Below are 16,497 nucleotides of genomic sequence, written 5' to 3' on the forward strand. Positions count from 1 at the left end.
TTAGGAGACCAGCCGGGCACAGGGACTCAACAGATGGGTCACTCTGGGCTTCCCAAGGTGCGACCGACCACGGCTCCACTGAAGCCACCGCCCTGGAAAAGCCACGAGGTCCCCCACGGGCACCGGGCGAGCGTGTGACGGGCGGGACGCCGGCCCCACGGCCATCCCCGCCGCCAAAGCACCGCGGCACGGCCCGCGTGCGGCCGGCAGCGTCCCCGTGGAACGGGCAGGGCTGCAGATGCGCAAGCTCCATGACTTGGCACTGGAGCTGACCGGGAGCGCTCAGCGTCGTGGCCGAGGAGCCCGCAGCCCTCGCCACCCCTCCAAACCCACGGCTGGCGGCTCCGTGCTGCGACAGCGCGGGGAATGGGGGGTTGTGATTGCAGAGCGACGGCGATGGTGAAAATTGCGATGGTAAAAATTGCGGATGTAAAATCTGCAGCCCAGCCTGACCGTCCTCGTGGCCTCCCTGTTGCCCTGCGTGCAGGGCAGCCCCCTCGTATGTGCCCCGGACCCCCCCACAGACCCCACACCCTCCTGCTCCCAGGCCAGCCGCCGGCCGCGGGCGTTATTGTTGAGCAACGTCGGATCAGGAGTGCCGGGGCTGGGTCGGGACCCCGCGGAGCCCGACTGCGAGCAATCGGGCACCCATCGCGCTGGTCTGGGGGTGCAGCTCCCTGCAGGACCCCAGCATCCAGCTGCCATGATGGTGCTGTTCCAGCGCTCTGATACTGGTGGAACTGGGGTGGGTGGTGCGCTGGGATGCCGTGAATGGGGGCAACTGGGTGCAGAGCACGCCCCTCAGCACCTCCTCCTGCCGCAGACCCCCCAATCCCCTTCCACTGACCCCCCTAGAGAATCCCCCCACCCCTAACTGCCCCACTCCCCTTCCACTGACCCCCCTAGAGCATGCCCCCACCCCAGAGCCCCTCAATCCCCCTCCACTGACCCCCCCAGCATCTCCTCCTGCCCGATACCCCTCCATCCCCCTCCAGTGATGCCCCAGACCCCCCAAATCCCCTTCCACCGACCCCCCAGTGCACCCCCCACCCCACACACCCCCAAATCCCCTTCCACCGACCCTCCAGTGCACCCCCCACCCCACACACCCCCAAATCCCCTTCCACCGACCCCCCAGTGCACCCCCCACCCCACACACCCCCAAATCCCTTTCCACCGACCCCCCAGTGCACCCCCCACCCCACACACCCCCAAATCCCCTTCCACCAACCCCCCAGCGCACCCCTCCACCCCAGACCCCCCAAATCCCCTCCAGTCCTGCACCAGACCCCCCTAATCCCCCCCACTGACCCCCCAATAAAACCTCCTGCCTCCCTACCCCCTCTGCCCCCACTGCCCCTGCCCCCCCAGCCCCCTGCCCCGGCCCCGCCCCCGTCAAGTCCACGCCCCCTCCCTGGCCCCGCCCCCGCGGCGTGGCGCCGCAGCCCCAGCGCGCCGCCTGGCGGCCGCGCTCCTCCCTGTCCGGGTCCTCCCAGCTGAGACGCTCTAGGCGGCGGGCGGCGGACTCGTTGCTCCCGGCGGGCCCGGCCCGGGCTGGGGGGACGCGGCGGTGGCGGGGCCCGACCCGCACCCGGTCCCCGAGCCCGAGCCCAGACCCGGCGGGCCGGGCAGGGGCCGGGCCGGGGCCGGGCCGGCAGCGGAGGCCCGAGCCTCAGCTCCCGGACAGCGGAGCCGGGCAGCGCCTCAGGTACCGACCCGCGCCCGGGCCTTCCCTCGGCACCGGCACCGCGCCTCGGCCCGGGGCCTCCCGCACCGCCCCGCGCCTCCCTTCCCTCCGCTTTCCTCCCCGTCGTGTCCCCCGGTGTCCCCTCGCACCCCGTCCGCGCTCCCCAGCCCCCCCCGTGCACCCCCTTCCCCGGGGCTCGCCCCCTCCTCACGGCCCGCCGTCCCCACGGGCTGCAGGGGGGGGCCTTCCTCCTCCCCCCGGCCCCTTCTTCTTGCCAGCGGCCCCTCTTGCCCCCCGAGGTGCCCCCCTGCAGACCCTCTGCCCCCTCCCCGTGCTGGGAGGGTTGGGGGGGGGCGGTGGGTCCGTGGCTGCGTGTCACGGGTGGGTCGGTGTGGGGCCATGCGTGTTTCCACGCCAGGCATCCGTGTGCCCGTGCAGGGGGCCGTGGCAGTGGGTCCCGCTGGCGTCGGGGTGCCCCGGTCCCTTGGGATGAGGATGGATCCTCTCCGGTGGCACCGGGTGTGGGAGAACGGCGTGCGGGGTCTTCCTTAGGCTGGGGGGTACGGACGGAGCCTCCCTCGCAGCGGGGGTCTGGGAGGAGAGAGCTCCGGAGACTGGGCCGAGCGGGGCTGCGAAGGCTTGGAGGGGGGTTTGGGCTCGGGGGCTGGAGGGCAGGCTGGGGCTGTTGGGCTCCGGAGGGACTCGCTCTTCGTCGCAGGGAAGCGTCTGGTACTATCGGAGCGTCGGGCTCGGCTCGCTGGGGCTCTGCACTGGCAGGCGGCCGTCGGGAAGGTGCGTGTCGGCTCGCTGAGCGAGAGACGGGAGTCTGGAGGGTCCCGGTGTCTGCGGGGAAGGGCCGCCGCTGGAATACTCGACAGCGAGGAGTAGCGGGAAGCACGGAGGGGGTGTTCAGGGATCTCGCAGTGTTTTGTGTCCTTGTTTGTTTGGTTCTGACCGCGCAAACTGTTCAGGATAGGCAACAGCGCTCCAGCCGACCCCCCTCGTGGGTTAGGCAGCACGAGTGGAAGGAGCACCAGAGGGAGAGAGGAATAAAGGAGAAACAGGGGGCAAAGGTAACACGTTTCCGACAAGATTTTTGTTTTTTTGCTGAGGAATTTGATGAGATAGGAGTGGGAGGGCAGAGACACCAGAGGACAAGGCCCCTGGTGATCAGATTAGACAAAGTGGAGAGAGATCTGTTGCTGAATTATTGATTAAAGCGTGTAAGGTCAGCGGGGAGTAAGTCTGTGCTGAGTCTAGAAAAACAGATAGGATGGCTTGAGCAGGATGCGGTGTTGGACCGGGAGCGCGTGGTGTTGTGACTGTGACGGGTACGTACGGGAGGGCGGGTGGCAGCCGGCTTGGTTTGTGCCCGAGCTCCTCCGGCTTGCTCAGAAGGAAGCACTGCTCTGCTGGGGGACTTCGCAGGGTTAGGATGTGGGAGCTAATTCTTCAGGGGCCAAAGCTAAGGCGTGGGGTTGCGGTGGAAGGTGATTTAGGTTCTGTTTTGATGTAAAAAATGGAAGGGGACCCCTTGGTCAGCTCACTGCTGGCTTTTCGCCCTCTCTGCTCTGCGAGGGAGCCTGAGGGCAGCCGTGCCCCGTGGGTTTGCACGGAGGTGCGACTCTGTGATTCACTGTTTAATTTGGAGCGACTGGCGAGGCAGCTTCTGGCATGGCAGAGCGCGAGGTTTCCAATAGCCTTTTCATTTTATTTACTGCTCTGGTGCCAGGCTGGTTATCCATATGGCTTTGTTCCCTCACGCCTCAGATGGAGAGATCGCGGGCTGTTCTTGCCAAACAAAACACGGCGTGCTCGCGTGTTATCTGCTGCTGAATCCCCTGCCCTCGAGTGGATGTGGAGCCCTTGAAGTTTGCGTCGAGGATAGCAGCGTTCCTCACCCCTGGTGCGTGCAGCTCCTGCCCGCTTGATACTTGCGCTTGTGGACTGGTGTCAGACAGCGGAGTCTTGGTGTTTTCTGGCGTTTGTTGCTTTTCATAGTCCAAAGCAGAACAGCTGTTGTGTTTCCTTGCTTGTAAGGCTGCTGGTTCTCTGACCCTTAAGGACCTTCCACGGAGTGAAGGTATCCTCGCTTCCGAAGCAGCAGATGCGCGTGGTTCCTCGTATCCTCACCACTCTCAGCCATTCAGTGTTACTGTTGTGTTTTATTTGCACGACAGGAGCTCTGATAAACCCCGCTCGTACGTAGGATCCCAAAGCCAAGAAGTAAAATATCTCTCATTTTTCGGTTTTATTAGCTGTAGGCTGTGTATTTTTTCAGAAATTACAGGAATGGTCTGTGCAGAATTATTGTCTGTATTCATATAAAGGCAGGTAGTTAAAATAAAAAAGTGTACCGCCTTCCTTGTGATATTTAAAGGGAACTTCAGTCACATCGCTCCCCATCCCAGCCCCTGCTTTTTAATGTTCCCTGGTTTTTTAATGCATTTAATTGTATTCTCCTTGTCAGGTGGAAGATGGGACGGTTTCCGTTGTGTTTTAGGTGACTCTGACACCTGGTTACCATGAAGTCCCGAAGGAGATAGAGGGACAGTAGTGGGAATTTCTTCTCACTCCTCCAAAAAAATCCAACAATTGCCTAATGGTAAGAAAGCTGTCGTTTTTAATTAGCTTTATATTGTATGGTGTCCATTAATCCCGGAACACATTGAAGAGTGGGAGGTCCAAACCCACTGGGCCACGTGCGGGGAGGTCGAGGAAATACAGGCTGTAAATGCTGCATGTTTGGAGAGGGTGGGAGCAGTTGGTTTGAAAAGACGACTGTCCTCTGTTTTGTGTCCTCTCCTCAGGGCTTACCTCTTACGCTGACGTCATGGGGAGCTGCTGCAGTTGTCTGTGCAGAGACAGCATCCCAGACAACCATCCCACCAAATTTAAGGTAAGTGTTGCACCTGCATCCCCGTCAGAGAGTCTGTGACAGCACTGACTACTAGCAAAGCCCAGCATGGGCTGGACTCCAGGCATGCAAGGAAAGAAAACCTCTGCTCTGGCAGAGAAGCCTTTCACTTGATAGGATTTGCAAATATGTTACGATTTTGGTTTGGGTTTTTTTAACTTTCCTTAAGCAACCTTTGCTGCAAATGTCTTTGTATTTGCAGTAGAAATTGCGTCTGCACTGGGATTCAGCCTGAGCAAGGAAATGGGGAACTGGAGAGAAGCCTTTTATTGCTCAGGGCTGTGTTCCAGTGTCTGTGCTGAGACACATCAGCTGAACTGCCAAGCACACAGTCTCCAGGGCTGCCGGCTTGGCGCCTTCTGCCAGCGATGAATTCATGCTCTCAGCTGAGAAAAAGGCATCTCAGGAAACGAAGGGGAAATCCGTGGGAATTACAGCATCTGCGTGGGTGGGCTTCTTTTGATACCAATGCACTGCGTTTCCTGATGTGAGCTCTGTGGCCTCGGCAGGTAACGAACGTGGACGATGAAGGTAACGAGCTGGGATCTGGGATTATGGAGCTGACACAGACGGAGCTCATCTTGCACACTCACAAGCGCGATGCTGTCAGGTGGCCCTACCTCTGCCTGCGCCGCTACGGCTATGACTCCAACCTCTTCTCCTTCGAGAGCGGCCGTCGCTGCCAGACGGGGCAGGGTGAGTGGAGGTTCCTGGAGGAGGGAACCGCTGAGGTTTCTGTTCCCAGGCAGCCGGCGTGAGCTGATGCTTGTGTCTTCCCACATTCCTGCATCTAATGAAGCAACAGGTTCTTTGGCAGCCTCTGTTCCAAATACGGAGTGTGCATGCACATATAGTTAACGTTCCTGATTAAAACACTAAGGAGAACAATGTGGTGGCTCAGGACCTGGGCATAAATCTAATGGTTTCATTTTGCTGCTGCCTCGGTGCCCATGAGGTAATGGGTGAAGCAGGCCTGAGCACTGGCCGGGCCGTATTTAACGTCGGAGAGGACATCAGGTACACTGTCAGCTCTGAGCTTTGGTACCGAATGGTGCGCAGCTGGGGTCCCAGGCGTTGCTGGACTGCTTTCCTTAGGAGCTAGAAGGTACTTTTTGCAAGACTGAAGCTTTGTTGAGCATCTTTTAACTCCGGGGATAAAGTGAAAGGCTTTTTGCCGGTCCCTCTTAGGGTTCTCTTATTCCGCAGAGCTACCAAGCACGTCGGTAGCGATAGTTGTTTGAGCACGTTTTGTTTTTCTCAGTGCAGTCTCTCTGCCTTGGTTAGTGCTAGTTCTACTTAATGCTTTGCATTTGATGTCCAGCAGCACTTTGTAACGTAGAGGGAAAGGAGTTTTACGTTTTACTGATTTTATGCACGGGGATGCTGTGCATCGAGAAGGGAAGTGAGTCACCCAGGAGCACACGCCAAGTCGTCAGCAGCGCTGGGAACAGGCTCCAGTTTTACAATGGTGCCTGTTAGTTCCTTTACCAGTCTGTCTCTCTCGCTTTTAAAGAGCTGAACATTTTCTTGGCATCTGCATCCCTGGGAAAAAGAAGTTTGTTTCCTCATTCTGTTAATGTGTTTGTAAACTCCTCCTTACCCAGAAGGACTCTGCGTGACTGTTCAGTGTCTGTGTAAAGCGCTGCGCAAATCTGTAGTGCCGTATGCTCCTTTTTAATATTTATGTAAGCGGGGTTTTCCTCTCCCAGAGTCACGTGGTTATCAGTTGCCAGCAATGGGAATTGCTTCTCTTTGGTTTCTCTTCTGCCTTTTGCAGGATGCAGCTCAGTGATTAAAATTCTGCCTTATGTGCGTTTTGGTTTTGTTTAGGTCCAGGTAGTGGTGATAAAGCAGAGCCGTTTGCTTGTTGTATATTACAAAATTTTTAGCAGACACGTACTTACTCACCAGTCTTAAAGCAGACAGAAATGAGAGGGATGGTGTTGTGTTTTCATGAGTTTTCTCCCTTCCTTGTAAGGTTTTATTCTGCTTAGTTAATTTTATTTGGAGGACTTCTTCCTGATGCTGCTCCCCACCTCATATAAGGCAGATATAGCTATTTTTTTGGCCAGAATTTTTAAAACCTTGGTCTTTGGGGTGGCAGCTGTTGTTGCCATGCCGTTCTCGTTGCTATGGCTTTTGTGCGTGTGTGTGCGTGCCAGCTTGGGATTGGTTAGCTCTGCACACACCAGCTCTGGTTTGGGCTGCTCGTTTGGGGAGACATTGTTTAATTCCATGCATTTTTGAAATATGTCGTTCTTGTCCCTCTCTCACGTGCACACTCCACAGGGCCCAGTTCAGCATCGAGTAGTCGCTGGGTAGACTTTCCCCTGGTAATGAGAACTGGACTGGGTGCCAAGTGAATTAAAATAGAAGATTAGAGATGAAGGGAGACTGGTTAGCCTGTCCCTTTCACATCTCTGCTCGTGTGGGACTGATCGCTGTACGATAACTGGGGTGCTCACCAGTTTTCTTGTAATAAGGCGCCATTGGGTCAGGTGGCAGTCACAGCATTGTATTTCTGTCAATAATCCACTGAGTTGTTTTTTTACCTCTGGCTGTGGGGTGCAGGGGTTGATTGTGTTAAACACAGCAAAAGAAATCAGAATTGCCTGTTCATTGAGAGCCAGGACTTACATACACTCTTGCTAAAGCGGGATTGCTTCCTCGCCAGTCTGACCTTCCTCTTTGCTACTGCGCAGGGATTTTTGCCTTCAAGTGTTCCAGAGCAGAGGAGATCTTTAATCTGCTGCAGGACCTGATGCAGTGTAACAGTATCAACGTGGTGGAAGAGCCTGTTGTCATCACCAGGAACAGTCACCCCACGGAGCGGGAGCTCTCCCGGACCCCCCAGGCACCCAACAGTAAGGCTGCTTCAGTGTCTGGGGGGAAGAGGGGGGAACACAGAGACATGGGCAATGTCTGCAATTGCTCACATGAAACTGCCCTCTGCAGCCCATGGATCTCTCCCATGCACTGCCTCGCTGCCGACCCGTATCTTTATGTCCATGTGTGCCCCAAGCAGCGTGTTTATTTTAAGGCCATGCTTGTCTGTGACGTGGTATTTTGTTTTTAAGGAAACAGCAACAAAAAGCCCTTCAAATGGTCAACTGAGTTGTCACCCTTCAGTTGGGTTTCATCTGGACTGCTGCCAAGTGGCCTTTTTTAAGTAGCACCTACAAGGACCGGGCGTTTCCTAGAGGAAACCGCATCTGGAAGAATTCAGATTTGCTCGATTTCCATTAGAAGTGACTTAAATGGATTTAAAGAAGAGGGCCTAGCCCTTGAATTTATGCTAGGTACTTCATCGTAGGGATCTCCCCCAGACCGGCTGATTCTGACTCACAGGGTGCAGTTAAGAGGCCAGCTCACTGCAGAAATGAAGTCGACTGTATTTTATACCAAACCAATGCTCTAATGCTTGTCTGTCTTGATTCTTTCCCAGGTCTGGGGTACACTGTCCCAGGATTTCCCAATGGATTTCACAGCTTTCCTGGAGAAACCCTATCATACTCCACAGCCCGCCCCCCCTCCGTGAGCAGCCTGAGGCATTCCTCGGTGGGCGAAGACTCGACTCATGCCCTTATTGGGCCCGATGAGCAGGTAGACCTGGATGTCCTAAATTCTGCTGTTTGCAAGCAAAGAACATGCAGCTTGTTTTGCTAGCAGTCCTGTGCAATTCTGGGTTTCTCTTACTCCAGCAAAGCTCAGGGGAGCCTCATGCCTTGTCCTCCTTTTTTTCTCTTTTGCTTCATTTTGCTCTTGGAGACTTCTGCTCTCTGACACTTCACCAGAACAGATGCTCTGTCAAGGCTGACTGAGTTGGCTTCCTTGATCCATGAATATTTGTGTGGCAATTATTTCACAGCAGCACTTAGCTTACGAGTCCAAGTCGTACTGCCCTATCTGTCAGCTGTTACTGCAACCCTGAAACTGACGTGCAGATGGGTGCCCAAGTTCAGACTCTTTTTATTTTTGATGTTCGGCTCTTTGTTCTCCATTCTAGAATGTAAGATTTTTCCCTACAAAATCGAGCTTGTCGCAACTGTTAATCTGAGAAGCCTAGGTAGGTACGAGTGCTGCAATATTGCCAGTGTAAGCTGCTCAAGGAAGTATTTTGCAAGTGGCTTTGCTTTTTGTTCAGTGCCATATGCATTGAGCGTGAAACAGATGATGTGTATCGTCTGCGGTTGGACTCCTTTTTGTCTGTCCTTCAGCCCACAAATCCTGAAATGGCTTTTGTTTTGCTTCCCAAAATCTTTTCAATTTCTGAAATTCTTTTGTCTCCTCCTGTTTCATCAGCCACTGAAGAATTTTCCATTCCTGTTGGTTTCTCAGCTGCTGACAGCTGCTTTGCTCTTGTCTCTTCTCCTCTCCTTTCACTGTCCCTCTGCTTCTCTCCTTGCAGTCCCACACCTACGTCAACACCGCCAATGGTGATCAGGAGCTGAGGGGCCGACACTGTATGCACTCCTTGCCTGAAGTCCACCCTCCTTTCCCCCATAGGAACCACAGCTGCTCCCTCGAAGACCGCAATCCCCAGGTCTTTCTGCAGCCAGGGGAGGTTAAGTTCGTGTTAGGTCCCACGTCCGGCTACAGACGCGTCTGTCGGCACCACGGGGAGTGCAGATCGCACTTCTGCCCCCCCAACAACAACAACGAGTGTGAGGAGGAGTGCCCTTCACCCCAGTGCGTCTATGAGAACGTCAACGGCTTGCTGCCCCCCAGCACCTCCTCTCTCTGCCGAGGCGGGCACTTGAAACTCACCCGGGAGGACGCGGGCTTACCGGGCTGCTCCCACCGCAGAACGGCGTTGCTGCACTATGAGAACTTGCCGTCGCTGCCGCCGGTGTGGGAGTGCCAGCCGCTCCGGCGGGGCGAGGAGGATGCGCCGACGCCTTCCCCCAACGGCTACTCCGATGCTGGCGAAGAAGATCCCCTGCAGAACTACATGAACTCGGAGAGCGCCGCGCTGCACGGGGGCAGCGGCCAGCGGCGCAGCAGCTTCCTGCCGAAGCCTCGTCGCGGCTGCGTGCCCAGCGTCTTCAGCTTCGACTTCCCCCGACCCTGCCCGGAGCAGCCGCGGCAACTCAACTACATCCAGGTGGAGCTGGAGGCTGAGCCGCGCAAGGGACATCAGAACCCGCCGGTGCCCCGTGTCCCACCTCCTGCCACCCACGAGGCCCGCCGGATGGACTCCTACGCCGTCATTGACCTAAAAAAGACAGCGGCCATGTCCAGTTTGCAAAGGGCCCTGCCGAGAGATGATGGGACTTCGCGGAAAACTCGACATAACAGCACTGACCTGCCTCTGTGAGGGGGAACGCCAAGTGCGAGCACTGTGTCGTGGCTTCGGTGCCTGCCCTGCAGTGCGTTGCCCAGCGCGGCTTCCATTCGCCATTGCCTTCTGCTTCCCTGTCTGCCCCATTACCTGGCGTCGTGGGATGGCTCCCACAGCTAATGTTGAGGCTAGTCTGTCTGTCCGTCTTCCCCTCTCTGTCTCTCCCGTGCAGTTCGTTTTTAAAGCCTTGCGGGATATTTGACAACGCTGTTTGAAGGTTAAATTTATGGCAAAAGGGGCAGAAGGTGCCAGCCACAGTACCGGCACAGCGAGGATACAGCCTGGATTGCCTGGCAGCTCCGTGAGCGGTGCCGGCAGCCTGGCTGCGGAGGCAGGGCGGTAGCGCGGTGGAGGCGTGTTCCCGAAAGCGAGTCGCTTTAGGAGCTGCGCTGCAGATCGAGCCCGTTTCCCCTGGGTTTCATGCCTGGCGACTCCAGGCGAGCTCTGCAGCCGGGCCGCTCCGAAGTCGGGTTTTGCCTTTGGGTTTCGCTGATCTCGATGATTTGGGAACTCATGCTGCGGTCTTTCCCCCCTCAGCTTGCTCCTTTGTCCTATTTTCTTGACGCTCATAGAAACTTTTTGCACTTCTGTCCCTTTCTCAGATTTGATTTAAATTGGGCAACTCTAGAAATGATAGAGGAGGATCGACAGCCATGGGCACAGACACTGTGGTCACATAAACCTGGTTTCCTGCAGAGACCCTGCTTTAAAAGAGGAGGGGAAGACTGCAGCTATGATACCCTGTTTTGCTTTTTAAGGGTTCTTTTTGGTGGCTGTTCAGAAGTGTTGTTGATTTATTTATTTGTTTACTTAATTATTTATTAAATGTTCTTTTGCATCCCAGTGGTAATTGCCAAAACCGGTGCCAATATGAAACGTACTCGCTGCAGCTCACTCCTGTCTGGGGGACAGATCTCAGAAGAGGTTGGTGGCTTTGCCGGGCTGCAGTTGGCGAAAAGAGCAGCTGTGAATCAGAAGTTTTTGAACTGGGACCGAGTGTCACGGGGTGGGTGGGAATCGGTACGGGAGATGCGGGAGAGCAAGCAGAGCTGCCAGGCAGCCGAGCCTGGAGTTGTATCAAAGTCGTTGCCTACACCCACGTGCCTGGCTGGGTCCATGAGAAATATTTGATCAGTGTTTTGAGTGTATGCGCAGTCTGTTTCCTACAACTGCGGACTTGGAAGGGCTAAATTTCGTCTCGCGGGTAATTTTGTGGCCTTTGATGTGGATTTTTCTCTTGACACCAGGGCTGAGTCTAAGCTGAGCTGTCAGGCCTCCGGCTGAGGTCCTGCGTAGGTCTGCTCCTCTCGCGTTGCAGGATGTTCCTCCACCCTCTCTGCATGGTGACACGTTGCAGCTTACTCCCTCCCTGGATTACTCTTTGCCATTATAAGCTGTTTCCATGAGGCAGAAGTGCTCTGGGTTACTCTGGAGTCCACCTTTCTGCTGTGTTCTTCATCTTCCTCCCTGGGATAGGGGTTGAGAGACTGCTCTGCGAGGTGTCCTGCTGCCAGCAGAAGCGTTGCCAAACCTCGCTGTGTTCTCCTTGTCCCTAATGCTTTCTGATGTCGCAGTCAGTGACCCTGCAGTGTGAAAGAGGAGAGAACCCAGCCATCCACCTGCTTCTGAGGTCCCCAAACTTGATTTCCAGATCTTTGAAGTTCAGCCTTTTTGATTTTGGTGCAGTAATGTCATACTGAAATGTGACCCTTCTGGGACCAAGGACATGTGCCAGGCAGTCCAGGAAAGGTGATGAAAGTGTGAGTAATGCCATGGCTGTGTCGGCAGAACATGGATTTCTTAGCTTGCTGTTGCACTCTAAATTGAAAGTGTACCACATGCTTAAATTCACTGTTTATTTTTGGGGAGGGGAGGTCCTTGTGCTTGTCTTCTGTTCTTTTCTCCATCCCAACCCTTGTGTGATCCATAACTGAAAGGAAACCCAAGTAATATATTTTTATATGTATACCAAATGACTGTATTTGAAGAAAAAAAAAAAAAAGGCAAGTAATGTATCCCCCTAAATCTAGCTTTCATTTAGGGAAGTGAGAGAATAAATTGTTTATATATATATATATAGAAAAATAAGTTAACTGCATTAAGCTTTAAATAAACTATTTAAATCAAGAGTTTCGAAGCAGTAAGTGTCACCGTCGGGGACAGCACTAGCAACACCCATGTGGCAGCACAGGGCAGTGCTCTGGGAGCTTCCATATGAACCTGCCTTGCCACTGAGCTGAGGAATGCAAAGTAGTTGCTCCCCTCTTCTCCCTAGAAAGGGAAGAACAGAGGAAATGTTTTACACTGGCGTGGAGGAAGAGGTGAGGGCCCTTTCCCACCCACGCGCGGGGGTTTGCAGTTGGTTACATGCAAGGAGGATGCTGTTGGGTGGCAGCTTGTGTGCTGGGGGAGGGGAGGTGAGGCCTGGGGTGCTGCTTGGGTGCTCCCCGTGGCCACAGCCCGGCTCTGGGTCTCCGGTGGGTGGGATGAGCTGCTCCGAGGGTCTGGAGATGCTGTGAGCTCCAGGGATCAGGCAAAGCACACCGGCGCTGGGGGTTCCTCGGGAAGGCTGGGCTCCCAGCAAGCTGTGGCTGCGGTTTCGTTTAGGTGCCTTGAAATTAGCTTTGCTTTGGGAAAGCTGGCTCTGGCCTTTTGAACTGTTGGCTTCCACGTCCTCCAGACAAACTGCGTCGTCCAGCTTGTGCCTCCCTTTCCTCTTCGCCGAATCCGACGCTCCCCTGCCCGCTGAGGACGCTGAAAGCAGTAGGGACAGGGGGACCGCTCTGCCATAGCTGGGTGCTCACACACCAAACGCACTATTGCTGTTCCCTGACTGCGTCCCTTGTCCCCTTTATAGTGGAGAATGCTGCACCTCTTCAAAAAAAGGAGGAGAAGAAGAATTTCCTCAACCTTAAAGATGTGAAAACATAGAGCTGATGTTGGCCGCGTCTGCTGCTTGCAGTGCGCGGTGATCTGGCGGGTGCCGCGTGTCCCCGTGCTCTGCCTGTCGTCCCGCCGCGTGCTGCCCGGTGCCGCGGGTCGGGGAGCAGCGCTGCTGGCTCAGCAGGCTTCGCTCGGCTGCAATCGCGGGCTCCCCGGAAAGCTGCGGGAATGAAAAGCCGGTCACAGCTCATTGTTTGCAGTGGGTTGGTTTAATGTTTAAGCAGTTAAATGGGAAACGCCGTGCGGGCAGCCGGGAAACCAGCTGTCGTTTATGAGTTTCAGGGTGCGCATCGAGTTCGTGTCCCAGTGATTCCTCGCTTTCTTGCTTTTCTGGAAAACTTCACAAGAGCAATGCCCGCACTAAGTAGCCAGGATCCGTTGAGAACTTCGTCATATTCAATTTTTCAGGTGGTGTGAAAGCGCAAGGGAAGACCGGAGTTGTGTTTGAACACTGGGGCGGTAGTTCTTGGGACCCCGGGAGCAGAAATGCCATTATTTTGATTTTTCTGTGTGTCACAGCCCGAGTGGTGCTCGCCAGTGTTGCAGCTTCCTCTAGTGGCCACGCCTGAAATGGTTTCGGAGGAGAAACCAGTGTTGGGTTGAAAGATGAGGACATCTGGGTTCAAGCTTGCTCTTTCCTGCAGTTCTTTGATCTGGGTGATGGGCAGAGGGATCCCATCTGAAACCCCCTGGAGCCTTTCCTTGTTCCTCTCTTCTTCTGTTTGAAAGTTCTGTTTATGCAGTATGTTCTGTCTTTATGGCACCTGGTAAAGATGGATCATACAGATTTTGCTTTGAGCCTGACATGCAAGTTTGCTGGACTTTCCCAGTGGATGCATACTAATACCCATGTGCATGCTTACTTGGGTAGGAAACTAACCTCGGGATACAGAATCACAGAATGTTCGGGGTTGGCAGGGACCTCTGTGGGTCACCCAGTCCCACCCCCTGCCCAAGCAGGGTCACCCAGAGCAGGCTGCACAGCACCGCGGCCAGGCGGGGCTGGAATATCTCCAGAGAAGGAGACTCCACAGCCTCCCTGGGCAGCCTGGGCCAGGGCTCCGTCACCCTCAGAGGGAAGAAGTTCTTCCTCGGGTTCAGCTGGAGCTTCCTCGGCTTCAGTTTGTGCCCGTTGCCCCTTGTCCTGTCGCTGGCACCACTGAAAAGAGTCTGGCCCCGTCCTCCTGACCCCCACCCTGCAGATATTTAGAGGCATTTCTAAGGTCCCCTCTCAGCCTTCTCTTCTCCAGGCTGAACAAGCCCAGCTCCCTCAGCCTCTCCTCGTAGGAGAGATGCTCCAGTCCCCTCATCATCATCGTAGCCCTCCGCTGGACTCTCTCCAGTAGCTCCTCATCTTTCTTGAGCTGAGGAGCCCAGAACTGGACACAGCACTGCAGATGGGGCCTCACTGGGGCAGAGTAGAGGGGGAGGACAACCTCCCTCGACCTGCTGGCCACACTCCTCTGCACCCCAGGAGACCATTGGCCTTCTTGGCAGCCAGGGCACACTGCTGGCTCATGGTCAACTTGTCATCATACGCAGTGACTCCTCCCGTCCCTTCCACCATGGAGCCTCCCCCACAGTGAAGACCTCTTCTGCAGAGCAGAACCCCTTACCCTGTGTGGCTGCCTCCATAAATCTGGTTTTGGGTTAAGAAGGATCCATCCAGGGCTCTGTGCACCCGACTGAGGCATCACAGGTGATCGGCAGGAAATGAATGAGCCCGTGCACGTCTGGAACCTGCCCTGGAGCTGCGAGCTCTCTTATTCTCCCAAGCTTGCTTCTGCGAGGCAGATGGTTCGCCTCGGCGTTTTGTCTGTGAATTGGTAACTTGGAAAAAAGGAGCCGTGTTCAGTCAATGCTTGCTTTTGCAGAGGCTTTGTTTGGTTCTGGAAAAAAAAGGTTTCGGCAGTGGAATGAAGCTTGCCTGGGTAGTGGCTGAGGCCTGGCAGGAGCTTGGCTGGGGGGTTACGTACTTCTCCGCGGAGCAGGTTTGTGCAGCGCCCGCTGCATCTTCGCTGGTCTCCTTCCTCTGCGGGCGGGATGGCGTTCAGGCGATGGCTTGGTAAGCAGCCGCGTGCTATGCAGAGAGAGTGTGACTGTCTTAACCCTTTTAAGTGGTTCTTGTTTGAGTTTTGAGTTAATCGATCAGACTTGCCCTGGTATTTCTTCCTTGGTGAATGTATAAATAGCTCCTGTACCCTTCCCTTTCCCAAGAACTTGTTGGTAGGAATACAGCTTCTCCCAGCACTCAGTTGTCCTTTGTCATGGGAGGGTTTTCTGATTCCTTTTTTATTTTTTACCCATTTTATGAGCCTGCTTTTACCCCAGGGAAGGCGGTTGGAATACCTGTGAGCTGTACTGCCTTGCAGGGAGAGGATGGCAAAGGAGAGGCTGGATTGTGAGGGTTAAAGGATCAGTGCTTCTGCAGAGACTCAAATGTGTTAGTTATGACAGAAACATTAGTATTTTTATTTCCTAAGCCATGCTGTTCACTGAGAGAAAAACCAAACCAGGGCTTGGTATTACAGCTGCCTGTTCTCTGAGCCATTTTCTCCCTAAGTCTTTCCTCTGGCCCTCCGTGTGATGCTGCTCAGCCCTCGCGGGTGGAATCTTGACTGTGAAGTGTCATTAACGAATGATCGTTAGTGATCGCATTGCCTAAATTCAGCTTCTGGGAGGGCTGCCATCAGTCTTTCTGGGAAGTTTGTCTTTCTCCCAAACTTGGCTCCTCTTGAAATGCAGGTAGCAGAACAGGTTTAGATTCCTGTTACTGAACAGGGCCAAAGGTGAACACATTACTGGAAATCCTGGGAGCTTTGAAGCTGGCGATTACAGGCCAGGGTATGAAACAGGCTGATTGTGAAGAAGGGATCTCATTTGTTTTTATTCCAGAATTGAATGTGATTTTACAGTTGAAAGGCCCCGATGCATCTGTGTTACCCCAAGCTCTTCCCCCACGCGATTCTCCTTGCTGTTACTTTTACTGGTGTCCGATACCGACCATTTCTGACACGGCAGAAAAACAAAGGTGCTTCGGGGCTCTGGCCGCCGGGGACTCGGTTGCTCTGACCAGAGGGGTTCATCTTGCTGTGTAATTGCTTCTTCAGGTGATTTCCATGGATCTCCATTCAGTCCCTCTTTGTGCCTCAGCCAGGTGTAACCTTATGGGTGAAGAGCAGCAGCAGTGCTATGTGACCTGAGGAGTGCTCACCTCTTACGTTAATGTGCACTACGAATGTATACGAATAAACGGAACGTGATGATTATCTGGTGGTCCTGTCTTTTGTGTGTGGTGCAGAGACAACTGTCACATTTCAAAGGGAACTTTACTTTTTATTTAAAGTCAAAAGGCAGGCCAGCAATCACCAGTTGTCCTCATGCAATTCCAGCTGGACTTCTTGCAACCTTTGTTTTCCAGGTCTCCCTTGCCTGAAGGGATAATATCTATGTCCTTACGTGTTCCACCTGGAGCAACGGTTGCTGTCTTCCACCTGGCTGGTCTCACTGCAATAGGCTTAAAAATAAATGAAGAGAAACGTGTACACAGAGACAGATACCTTTCCCTCTCTGTGGGCTGGTGACCCGTGGGGAAATCTTTGCAGGACA

General features: G+C 54.6%; 1 protein-coding gene across 3 annotated transcripts; it reads left to right on the forward strand.

The window, feature by feature from the left end:
* The first annotated feature begins 1,562 nt into the window (after positions 1-1,562).
* Positions 1,563-16,157, forward strand: FRS3 (fibroblast growth factor receptor substrate 3). 3 transcript variants are annotated; one of them, XR_012766191.1, is made up of 8 exons: positions 1,563-1,708; positions 4,158-4,292; positions 4,498-4,586; positions 5,114-5,300; positions 7,307-7,468; positions 8,050-8,207; positions 9,013-15,919; positions 15,999-16,157. XR_012766191.1 is itself a non-coding variant. In XM_075442873.1 (7 exons), the coding sequence occupies exons 3-7, from the start codon at positions 4,521-4,523 to the stop codon at positions 9,919-9,921; spliced, it is 1,482 nt and encodes a 493-aa protein (XP_075298988.1). In that variant the 5' UTR covers positions 1,563-1,708; positions 4,158-4,292; positions 4,498-4,520; the 3' UTR covers positions 9,922-16,157. The 3 variants fall into 3 exon arrangements, 2 of the variants coding, with proteins under 2 accessions (XP_075298988.1, XP_075298989.1); XM_075442873.1 differs by having other exon boundaries at positions 9,013-16,157; XM_075442874.1 differs by lacking the exon at positions 1,563-1,708 and adding an exon at positions 3,458-3,593 and having other exon boundaries at positions 9,013-16,157.
* The last annotated feature ends 340 nt before the right edge of the window (positions 16,158-16,497 follow it).

This window comes from Opisthocomus hoazin, chromosome 25 (assembly GCF_030867145.1).
Source record: "Opisthocomus hoazin isolate bOpiHoa1 chromosome 25, bOpiHoa1.hap1, whole genome shotgun sequence".
NCBI classification, from domain to species: domain Eukaryota; kingdom Metazoa; phylum Chordata; class Aves; order Opisthocomiformes; family Opisthocomidae; genus Opisthocomus; species Opisthocomus hoazin.